Consider the following 12,247-nt stretch of genomic DNA (forward strand, 5'->3'; position numbering starts at 1 on the left):
TACCCAGCAAGAGACTTATTAACAGCACACAGTAGCGAGACATCCTGTTACCAGGACATTTACCACATACTGTAGAGGCCACTTACTATAATATTATGAAGTAATTAATAACACCTGCACACAAAGCAGAGAGCATGTTTCCTTAGTTTCTAAATCAAAAAAATTAACAAACCAGAGAGATGGGATGAAACCATTTCATTAGCTGAGAAAGTCAGAAAATGTTTTATTAACAAAATTCAAAGGCCTGCATGCCCAAAAATTTTTCTTGACATCAAAAAGAGCTAAAAAGGTCACATAGTTCACAGGAATAAAAGTCCACACATGTCAAAAGCTGAATTCTTCTTCTATTTCAGTTCTACCTATTAATCTCTCAGAAAGTTCTGGCAATGAAATAAACCAGCTTCAGCAGTGGGTTTTCTTGAAATTAAGCCTTGTCCTTTTAAACACAGAAAAATATCTGCAGAGATACTGAAAGCAAGAGCCACACATTGGATCTTTCAGATATCTTCCAGAATAGAGCCCACGCTCACCAAGAAGGTCATTCTTCTTCACCTGGGATTCTCTGGCCTGTGCCTGGGAAAAGGCTGTGTTGTAATCTTTATTAAAACCTATGTCCTGCATTGCTTCATTCTGAAAAAGGCAAATTAAGGGGAAAAACTCACTAAAAGAAAAGAAAAAAAAAAAAAAAAAAGGAAAAACCCAATTATGTAAAGTTTAGTGATATTTGGACCCTGTAAACTAACATATATAATTTGCAGTCATGTGCTGACATCCACACAGACCTTCAGCAAAACGCCTGTTTCCCATATGCAAATTCCAATCTGGATGTCATATATATTCACCTTTCCTCCTCCTTTCTCCTCTAGCTGGAAGTACCACCTTCCCTTGTCATGGCATGCATTTTAGTCAATATATGCCCACAGGAAGCATGCATGTCTACACACACGTGTACCTACAGAGCATCCAGAAGTAGAGTCAAGTCTGTTGTGACTGCAACGGTCAAGAACTCAGGAGAAAGAAATAACGTCTCCTAGGTTTAATTCTGGGTATTTAAGATCAAAATATTTTAAAGGAAAATCCTAGCTACCTGGTAGCTTCTAGATGTTCCGGCCAAGAAAGTTACACAAGGCTATGCTGGAGTTCCTGGTTTGTAATAATTGATCTCAGTCCACTAGGAGACCTTTCTACAACCAGCAGATTATTCTACCTTCTAGTCCATCCAGCTGAAGAGATGGTTGGGTCCGTTTACCTCAGCTCGGTATCATCTCCCATTTCAGGTAAAGCAGATCCTGCAGCACACTAACTGTGTGTTGACCAAGACCACCTGTGCAACTTACAAGACTCCCTAAACAGGTTGCTTTTTTTTCGATCACACCAGACACTAGCATCATTTTTGTAGGGAATACACCACCACGCCTGACCTCAGCTGGAAGCTGGAAACAAGATGAACAGCATGATACGTGGCCATAATACGCATTACTGCCATTAAATGCCACAGATGTTGGGTCTGCAGCAGGTCCCCTCCATGGCTGTTCCTCACTGGCAGCTGCTGTCAAGGGTGTCACACCCTCCACATAGGCAATGGAGAAAAGGACACTCAATGGGCAAAGGTAGAAGGAGAAAAGATATCATTTGTGTTCCTCCTGCTATTTACCTTCACTTACAGCTTTCCCAGTCCAAATTAGCCCTCCACAAGGATACCCTTGCTCCCTTTCCATGTTGCCTGCCTGCTGCTGGGCACCCCATCTCCCTGCTCTGCAAAGGGAACTCCAGAGCCCAGCAGGTCTCATGTTGTGTCAGAAACACCCAGCCTCTGCCCCTCCTACACAGAAGAGGAGAAATTTCTTCAACTAGTGGGTGAAAGCTGTCACCAACTGTCCCAGGACCACTCAGGCAACAAAGTTGTATACAAAAAAAAAGTAAAGGAATTACCTTATTGTTACATCATTTTTCCACTACGTCCAGATCTATATAAGATAACTGAAAAACAATATGCTGCAAAATGGTACAGACCTGAGCTTGTTACAACTCTTTTGCATAGCTTTACAAGTGAACTCAGTAGAGTTTTATCCGTATGAAGAACAGAGCTATTGCTCATTTGTCTCTTATTAATTAACAGGCAGTTCTTCTGAATTTTCTTCCTATGGTCCTAGCACTAGAGTTTGGGTTTTTGAAGGAAAATAAAGACTTAATTAACCATAAATACCTGAAAAAAATTCATGGACGTAAAATTTTATGCATATTGAGCTTGGAAACAGTACTATTTAGTTTAACAAAGGCACAAGCACTTTACATAATTCTTGTGTGTTATCTATAAACGGTGTTCTGTTATCCTGCACCTGAATAATGGTACATTCTTAAAGGAGCAAGGAAAAAAAAATACTTTACGTGAAGCTCCCAGAATTATTCCATGTGGGGTGAAAGACCATTGAGTGGTTAATATCTCCACTGAAACCTATTCCTTTAGTTGCGCTGTTGTCATCCTGATGTATCTTGTAAAAAAGCATGTTTGTTTTTCCTGTCTCAAAAAAATTCAGCAGTAATTTTATGTTAAAAGAGTATTACCGCAGTTCGGGACCTTCATATCCAGCAAGGCTATCCTCTTGTTGTTGTCATCTATGCAATATAAATCCTGAGTTTCTGTGTAAAACTTGGTCTCTTGAAATTTCTTGATCCACATAATTTCACAGGAACACTTGAATGGATTGTCCACCAATATCCTATGGAAAAAAAAAAAAAACCAAACCAAAAATGTTTATTTAGAATGCAATATGTGTCATGCATGTAGAAAAAAATGAGGCGCTGGGGAACCCAAGGAGTCCAAGGATTCAGCTGGGTGAAAGTAGAAGCTGAACCCTTTAGTTAGGAAAGATAAGGAATGCAACCTTAGTAACCTCAGAGCAATGCAAGCTGCAAGCGGATAACAGTCTCCATGCAAAGAATGAAGCTCTCTTTGCACCAAGAATCCAGACCATCATAGATCAGAGAGATCACACAGGGGGCTCAACTACTACCTCCAATTCACTGGTGTAAATCAGGAGCACGTGGAGAACCGGGCTTTCTATCAAGCTCCATTTTATTTCCTAAGAGTCAAGCAGAGGTAGGAATTCCTCTCTTCCATACTTGACTCTGTGCTTAGTTACCTCAGAAAGATCACACCAGAAATGGTTGACTGCTGTGAGGTGGTATATTCTTTATAGACTCAAACAGCCATGGCAAGCTCTAACAAACTCTAATCATAAAATAGGATTTTACCTAACCTTCAAAATTCATCCGCTACAACACTCTAGAAAATCTCACAGTAAAACCCTAGGTAATGTCATGAAGAAACACTAACTGAAAATATGGCCCTGAAACAGAAATATATCATCTATGAATACAGTATGCTGCATGGAATTCAAACAACAGGTTAGCAAACTTGCCAAATTCTAGTTATAAAATTCAGTAAAACTACACAACGATGTAATGCAATAATGCCCACGTAAAATATGAACAAAACCATCCCAATATCTACATAAGAATTAACCCAGTGTTATTTTTTCTCTTGCAGGCATAGATGAGATCCAATAAAGCATGTGCAACTGACAGTTTAAGGCTTCTCATGACAAGGAGAACAATTGCTCTTAACAAATTTTCATGTTTTTTTTCGATGTACAGAAACCAAACTCAAGTTGTACACAGAGTCTATGCTCATAAATGCCTCCTGAGGGCATGCAGTGTGCAAATCACGAAAAACTCAGCTTATCAGAGCTGTAACGTGTTCCCCCAAAAGCCATCTGCAGTTCTTTGAGGATTAACAGCTGGAGGGATTGTTCTCCCAAGTTTTTGAAGGAGCAATTTGTATTCACAGAGGTCATCTGCTGGACTTTAACACCACCGCAGCATGGACAAGAATTGCTTGTGCAAAACAGATTCTGAACATTAGGATCCCTTGGGTGAAAACCTACAACATGCATTTTCAAAACAGCAAGTTTTACTTTCCATCTTCTGTTTCATTGTTTAACTTCCCTGTAAAAGAAAAACTTCCCTTGACCAGTGGCTGATCTGTCCTTCTCTTCCACTGCTTTGTGTTAAACCCACCAAGGGAGTCGGACACATCACAGGCAGGATGTTGGATAGAAGCATGATGGCACTCCACATACACTTGTGTAAAAGAACAAATCTGACCTAGTAAAAGCAAATTACGTGTCTTTATCTTGCTTGCTGTAATTTTACAGCTGCAGCTTGTTCTAAATAGAACAGTTTGTTCTAAAAGAAGCAGCCTTTCCAAGCGGCATCTCCTTCTTTACAATACTTGGTGAATATCTCCTATTTCACCCTATCCTGAACTTTTCATCCCTTTATGTTTTTATTTACAAGAGTGCTAACAACAGGACACTTGTTTGCCAGATTTAGAGGAAGCTCCTCAGAAGCTATTTATGGCATAATTCTCCTTTCAGATTCCCTTTCCAATACTCTTCTTTCTCTTCTCTTTGATTTTCCACCTATGTATTAGCCACTTATGAATAGCATTGTTCAACTGATACTAATTTTATCACTATTTTTTCTCCCTTCAGGCTCTGCTTTTCCCCCCCACTTTCTTTCCCTCACTTCCCCAACATCTTTTTATCTCACTTCACTGCAATCTCTGTTTGCCTAACTTTAGTTCTTCTATCCCTAAACTCCAACTCTTTCCCAAGCCCACAACACTCTACATCAATTTTGTATGTTCTCTCTCTCTTAACTTGTCCCCCGTCACACATTGCCTTCATACCTCAAATACTACTCAGTTTAACCTTCACACCACCCATTTTTCCCAAGTCTGGGTCACTCCCAGTACCCTTCCCCTGCTTCTACTACCATGACACTGAATGGCCATTGTTTAACCCTGGTTTTAACAACACAAATATATTCACTCCTAATTCTCATCAGCCAGTTGTTTTGCCTCTAAATGCTATTCCCCTGCCTCATTAAACTTCATTTCCATAATTCCTGTCACACATTTATGTCATCTGATTATCTCACTTTCTCTCCCAAATCATTTTTTACTTCTTTCTCCCCAGGAGCAAACCAACTTCTTCAGAAAGATTAGCAACATTGACGTTGTTCTCCTTCAAAATCTTTGTAAGCACTTACTCCACCCGCAGCCTAAAAGAAGCTGTTCACCTGAGATGGAGAGATTCAAGGGTGGCTTGATTTGTGATTTGGAACAAACCTGTTCCTGGCAGCAGGCAAACTCCTAGAAACTGGGAGCAAAGTATGCCTTCAAAATTGCAGTAATTTGCTTTTTTGCATGCTTCCTAAGCTAGAGCATACCCACTCCTACATTTCTGGAACCCAGGGAGAGGGGCAAAAATGACTCAATTTCTCCACTAAGTGCTTAGAAAAATTAGGAGAAGCCCAAGCTTCACACCGTGCACTGGTCTGAGTCCTGTATCCATTTTTTTGAGGTTATGACAATGACAAAACATAGAACCCACAGCCAAGAACACACTAACAATGGCTTTTTGGCAGGGACTAGATGCAGCATACGAAGAAACAGGGACTTCAGAACCAAAAGACCTCTGCAGGGCATACAGCAATAGGAGTGCTCTGCAACTACCTAGTCTCTCCATCAGAGTGCTGGGCAACCGCCATGTTATAAAGGAAAATTCCAGTGAGCAGTGTTCCCTGGGCTGGAAAAAAAGTGATTATACCAACTTAATTATCAACAAAACCTACCTAAGGGGCATAACCTCTTTTTGTGGCACTGGGATTTGCTCGTTTCATTTCTCACACTCTGAAGTTCACCAGAAGACGTCAAGGATTGCAAAGCTGGTGTTGCAATTCTTGGACTGGCATTTTGGACAACTTTTGACTCCGCTCTGAGCTCCAGGAGAGCAATCTCCTTCTCCTCTGCAGCCTCAGCCCTCCCAAAGCTCCTGCAGGCTATCTGGAGCCCCACATATTAGTGAAGAATGCACAAGACTACCAAAATTTTTGGAACATTTACCAAATTCTGCTTGATGGAACAGAGGATAAAAATGTAATATTGAAACAATCAACAACTATATGTTTACCAGTGCATCATTACCAAATGATTATATAAAGCACAATACAACTCAAAGAATTTGAGAAAATAAAAATATTCTTCAATAGCCAACCATAAGTATAGCAGCTGTGGGGCCAATATAAGAATATGAGAGAGAGGCTGCATTTGAAGATCCATAAAAAAATGTATTTTCACTAGCTCAAATATCTAATACAAACACTAGTAGTTTTGTGTGAAGTAATTTTACAATAAAATATTTTAAAGCTGAAGGGAAGAGGCTATTTTGACCTCTGCATTGTTTTAAAAGACACACTTGACCTTCCTGAAGCCCTGGAATGAAAATCTCTCTTTAAGTATCCAGCAATGATGCTTTCTTTGGATCAGAATTTCACTCCTAATCATTGATGGACCTCTATCTTCTACAGAACAAACTTCAAAGTCTTCTTCTTCCATTCCAGCTAAAAATAAACTTTATTTTAAGAAATGACAACTTACAGATCAGACAAACCCAGATGGCGAAAAGGCTTCTTGGACAAACTTGAGAGCTTGTTTCTGGATAAATTGCTATGGGAAAAGAGAAAGATTGCATTAATTAGAATTGCTTTTTGTTACACTAAAGATACGGTTTGTGTCTCTTAAAAAAAATTAAGAACTCAAATCAGCTCTAAAAAGCCCTTATTCTTTTGACTTCAGTTGTAAAGAAATAGTGCTCAGTCTCGTTTTATGGTTTGATGGGTTTCAAGGGTTTGAATCCAGTTTGCATTTAAAGTCAAACACGTTCAAAATCAAACTCAGCAGGGGTCAATATTTTCATTTTTAGCACTTCTGTTCATTGCAGAAAAGCAGCAGCATTAATTGTGTTTCAAAAGTATTTTGTAAAGTCCAGGTGTTAATTACATGCTCAATTTATTCATAAGTGAAATGGGTGTATCCCTTTCTTTGATGCTGCAGCAAACTCTGTACTCAACATAAGCCCTCCTCACATGCTAGCACACATCCACATCAGAGCCTTTTAGTTATTCTTTTCAAATTGCATGTACAATATGCACCCACATGGAAGATCAAAAGGAAAACTGTAAAATGCCTGTATTGGGCTTTTTTATGTCAATTAAGCATTTACGGTTTCCAGTGGTAATTAAGTGAAAGGTCCTCTCCCATTATACAGAGCAAATAAATGTTCATCTGAATCAGAAATACTCCTCCCCTCCCAGGCTTACAAAATTGCCTTCTCCACCCCAAAGCAAAATATAATGCTGTTTTTCTACAGTCTTATCAATCCAAAGTTAAAGATAGTCAGACCAGTAAACTGTATAACTGCCAGTAGTACAGGGCAAACCAGTGTTATGAGCTAAAACACTACATGAGTTTTATGTGGCATTATAAAGGCGCCGTAGGGGCTCCATAGGTAAAGTTGCATTGCATTTAAAACCAGGGATTAAATCGTTTTGTTTTTTTTTCCCCTGACTAAAGAACTCAGTGTTTACTTCCCAAACTTTCAGTCCTTGATCTCTGAGTACAAGAGAAATTACAAGTTGGATCTTCTACAAACATTCAGAACAGAATCTATTTACTGATTTCGTTGCTGGTTCCTTCTGGTAAACAATAGCCTGAAGGTTACAAATTCCCTAGTCCTAATGTGTGAGACCAAAACAGATGAGCTACTATTTCATTAATCGGGTGAACTGGACTGCCCTATGGCAGATGCTGGTGGAAACGCCTCAGGGACCCTGACTGGATATATCAAAATTAACCTGCACTTTGCGCATAGGACAGAAGTCATGTTTACGTAAAAACTGCCACTATGATCTTTCCCATAATATGTATAAGCCATATATTGAGAGGTTGAAAGAAAGAAGTTGAATCCTCATACAGACTTGGGCTTTTGTCTCCAGCACTGAGGCGATGTGAAGCACATCAAACCCCATGGGCAACTCTTCATCCACCACGCAGGAGAACCTCTCCAGTTCTGACACTGAAGCACATGTGGATGCCCCTGTGGTATTATGAGACGAGACATGCACCTGCTTCTCTTGTCTGAGCAGCAACTAAACCCCACCTTTCTGAAAAACAACCAGATATACAGTGGGCTTCAGCTGCAGACAGGTGCCCGTGCCACTCGCTACTCTAGTGTGAGGCAACATATTCCAGGTCATGTGACAAGCAGGTTGTCTCCTGGTTCCCACACAGCAAAGGACCCTGCTCTTCCATACCAAAAGGACTCCCTAACCAGTAGACGACAAGCTTCTCAGAGAAATCTCTGTCCAGCTAAAGCCATTTTGTTTTTTGTGATCTCCCCTGGCACCCCAGTGGAAGAGCCAGCCCCAAGCTCTGATTACAGACAAAGGCAAATCAGAGGGGATTTGAAACCCTCTACCACCAGCACCTTCTAAACTATCACAATACAAACCTGGAAATGGGCCACGAACATCTTACAAAAGAGCCTCAGCCATCCTTTGAGATAGTATTTCTCTTTTTTATTTTAAGAAAATAATACCTTAAAAATGATTTTTTTTAAGAGTATCTTAAAAAACAAAGACTGACTCTAGGAGAGTGTTTGCTGTTAGTAACCCTGCATGGACATAACAGCCCACCTACTTCATGGGCAGCACCTAAGTCCCATTTCTCCTAAAGATTTTCTCCTGGCTGCTTACATGCCTCCTTGCTCAACTTACTCATGCTTATCTAAATCATCCCATGTCTTTGTGAGGCGCTGAGCTGCTTGCTTCAGAGCTATGAACTCTATCAGACAGCAGACTGTGAGAATTAGGCACTGCCATAGCTTTATCTTCTTGTCATTTAGCCGCAGGCCAATCATTGCTTTTGGAGGATTATAGCAAACCTTTAGGCAGAAGAATAATCCTCACTTGTTTAGATTCATAAGTCTGACTTACTGCCCAAATGTCACCAGGTATGTTACTTTCTGAACACTTTGTGGAGGAATCAATAATTCCATGTCAGCCAAGGAAAAAATGGGACTGATAATTTAAGTAAAACTATCAAAAGAATAGAGTCATTATTTTGTTTTTAACAATTGCAGTTTTGAAAAATCAAAAGCACCTTGACAGCTTTAATTGTCTTTTCAGATTATTACCAGTTGTGCTTGATATGCACCAGGGAAATGAAGTAAGGACAGTAAAAAAAGTCATAAAAAGTTCCTGTGCCTCTATTCTTGATCATGGGTTGAAACATTTAGTGCTTCCAAGATTGTAGCCTTTTCTCCCATGTAGTTCATCTCTTCAAGATTTTTCAAGCTGACAAGTAATTCAACAGAAATTTTTCCGACCACTGTTACAGGTTTATCACCTTAAATGATACTTTGACAGTAAATTTAATGTCATATATATTTTTCACAAACTGAGCACTTTACATCGATTATAAAGATGCCTGCTGTGGTCCCTTTAATTCATGTTAAGTGAAAAAAACCCTACCAGACTTATTATGGAGTAGTTAAGGACCACACTTCCATTTCCACAGAAAGAAAATATAAATTAGTTCCCCAATTCAACTACACACAAAAAGATCATGGTGAGAAAGCCAAAGAAGATCCATTTGACGTTCAAAAGCCTTTTAAAACAAAACAACAACAACAAAAAAGTCAGGAGTACACAGCCTGGCTCCAAAGCTACACCTAACTCAGTCAAAAGCATGCCCATATTTTACATACGAATATCAAGCTCACTTTAAACTTGCCTAGTCCTCATTCAGCTAAAAGCAAATCTGTGAGGAGTGCAAAAGCAGCCTGAGAAGCTGCATAAATATTCACACAGCTAGCAACACAGGCACAGCTCCACCGCCTATAGCGCTCCTGGCAAGGGGAGGCAAGAAGAAAGAGGAGGGAATAGATCTAAGGAGAACTGGGGGGAAGAGGTGAAGAAATAGCCATTTTGCTACGCTCAGTCTTCCTCCACAGGCAACCGCCTGCTCTGCCTATGGCTGGAGCCAGCCCTGTGCGCAGGCAAGGGAAAATCTGCCACAAGGTCTCAAACGGTTTCATTTGGCTGCCTTACCTAAACCCAAACGGTGTAGAGATACAAACACACCTTAGAGCTGTACGTATACTACACTCACAAAGCTGTGATTCAGTGATGCAGTTATATACATAGCCTGGCATGTAACAATAGCTATTTTTTAATGTTTTTGGAAATACGCACTTGCTGTGAAATGTATTTTTATGTTTAAAGGCACTGACACCATGCAGATATATTACACAGGTCCATTAATATTACTATTAGCTGCAGTAAGCTTACAAATCGCAGCACTACTAACCTAGGACTGTTTAATAGCTTGTTAAATGCTATTGTTGATTAGTTTGAGTCTAAGGTCGATGAGAATACCAGAATTAGATGAGCAAGGCTATGAATGACATTTAAGTAATATCTATTAGAGCATTTATTTTCCTGTTGTTTATGTTACTCAAATCTTCTCATCATCCATAACTTGAGAAAGATATTTGGGCTACAGAAGTTTGTCCAAGAAAACAAGCTAATGACAAAAAAGGGCTTAAGGAAATGTGTATTACTAAGTTCCTTATAATCTGATATTCTTATATGATTCATAAAGTAAATACTATATTCACATAATAAAGCTCCTTAACTACATAAAAAGATTTTTCATAGAAGAAAAATAAAACTGTAGTAGTATCACTAGCAAAATTAAAGCTTATACAGTTACATTTGTCTTCAGAAAAGTGTTTGGAGTTTCTGTTTTCTTTAGGGGATAATAACATACTGTTGTTTACATACTGTTGTTTCAAAATAAAATGCAAGACTTCTCAAAAACCTGTACTCAGAGGTTACTCTTGCAAAGTGAAATATTTCAGCTCTTGATAGTTTTCACTGTCCCAACCACAACAGGGACTGCACTTCATTCCCAGTGCAGTCAACAGGAGTGTTATTGCCGATGACAACAACCAGTGATTCACTGGGGCTTTCAGAAACATTTTAGTGTGCATCAAGACTTCTCAGAGAAGACAAACAAATACATTTTTTGCAGGGAAAATAGATCAGCCTCGGCAAAAAAATATCTCCATACTTACTGCTTTGTCACGTGCATATAAAGCAGGTGGTGCCACTTAATATTTTCCATCTTATCTGGGCTTATCCTGCATCTGCTAACACTACTAAATCCCCACCAAAGGAAAACACAGTAGGAGACCGGATAAGCTCCTCATTCATAACGTAAGTATTCTGGATCAGGATTTCACATACATCAACCAAACAGATGTCAGTCAGCCCAATTTGTTTCTAACAAGTAGCTTCATGAACTACAGATCCAGTAAAGCCTGCTCACCAACAGATACACATGCCATGTTTGACTGCGTGCTCCAGCTGAAGCTCTTTCTGTGGATGAAGTATTTTAAAGATATCTTGTTCACATGGATTCTGTAGTGGTCATATATGCACCATGATACTTTTCCCTTAAGTGGGAACTAAGGTCTCCGTGTTCTGACAATGATCGGTTTTCAGAAAACCTGTTTACCTGTGTAAGTGTTGGTTAGAAGCAGCCACTGGGGACAGAGACACTTAGTGACTGCATGGACCCCAATTCCCTAAGGGAACAGGCAAAAAAGCCTATCAAGAAGATCCCACCAATTGTCTCAGTTACCTTTCACAGTGTCTACTTGCCCATACAGCTGGGAAGGTTTTCCAAACATCTCTTTACTTTGCTCCAAATTATACTCAGTATTTCTCACTCTGTACTCACAGTCATGGAAAGAACTGATTGCTCTCCTCATCATAATTGCTCTTCTTTGAAAGATAAGAAGATGTATATTCGTTTTCAGTCTTCTCTTTATTGGACTGAACATATTCAGCCTCTGAGTCTCCTTAAACTATTTGCTTTACAAGCTCCTTATAGCTCTGTTGTTCTTCTCTGTAATATCCTCCAAGATGGGTAGATTCAGTGTCATAATCTACATACAGTATTCCAATAGATGCTTCCCAGCAGCTAGGGTAACAGGGAAAAGATGTAAAAATCTACCACAAAATTCCTTTTGATCCCAGACTAAATTTGCTTTGTTCTGCCACATTACGCTGAGATTCTGTCCCAGCACAGCCAGTAAATCTTTCACTACAAATGTGCCTCTCAGGCAGTAAGTTCTTATTGCAGATTTCCACAGCCAGTGTATATGCACTTGGCTTTATGGAATTTCATCTTTTGCAACCATAATTCACTCAGCAATCGTTACACTGGTAAACACAAAAATTCACTCTAGAATATACCTCCCTTATATTGCAA

The 12,247-nt window shown here is 39.5% G+C and overlaps 1 protein-coding gene across 1 annotated transcript in view; it reads right to left on the bottom strand.

The window, feature by feature from the left end:
* The window catches only part of NTRK2 (neurotrophic receptor tyrosine kinase 2), a gene marked incomplete at both ends in the record, with an annotated part of 210,130 nt that overhangs the window by 175,878 nt on the left and 22,005 nt on the right, over window positions 1-12,247 (bottom strand). The window contains 2 exons of the mRNA XM_082497238.1: window positions 2,566-2,720; window positions 6,506-6,574. Coding sequence (XP_082353364.1) covers window positions 2,566-2,720; window positions 6,506-6,574 — 224 coding nt within the window. The remainder of the gene's footprint in view (window positions 1-2,565; window positions 2,721-6,505; window positions 6,575-12,247) is intronic.

This window comes from Vanellus vanellus (assembly GCF_965231255.1).
Source record: "Vanellus vanellus genome assembly, chromosome: Z".
Classification (NCBI taxonomy): domain Eukaryota; kingdom Metazoa; phylum Chordata; class Aves; order Charadriiformes; family Charadriidae; genus Vanellus; species Vanellus vanellus.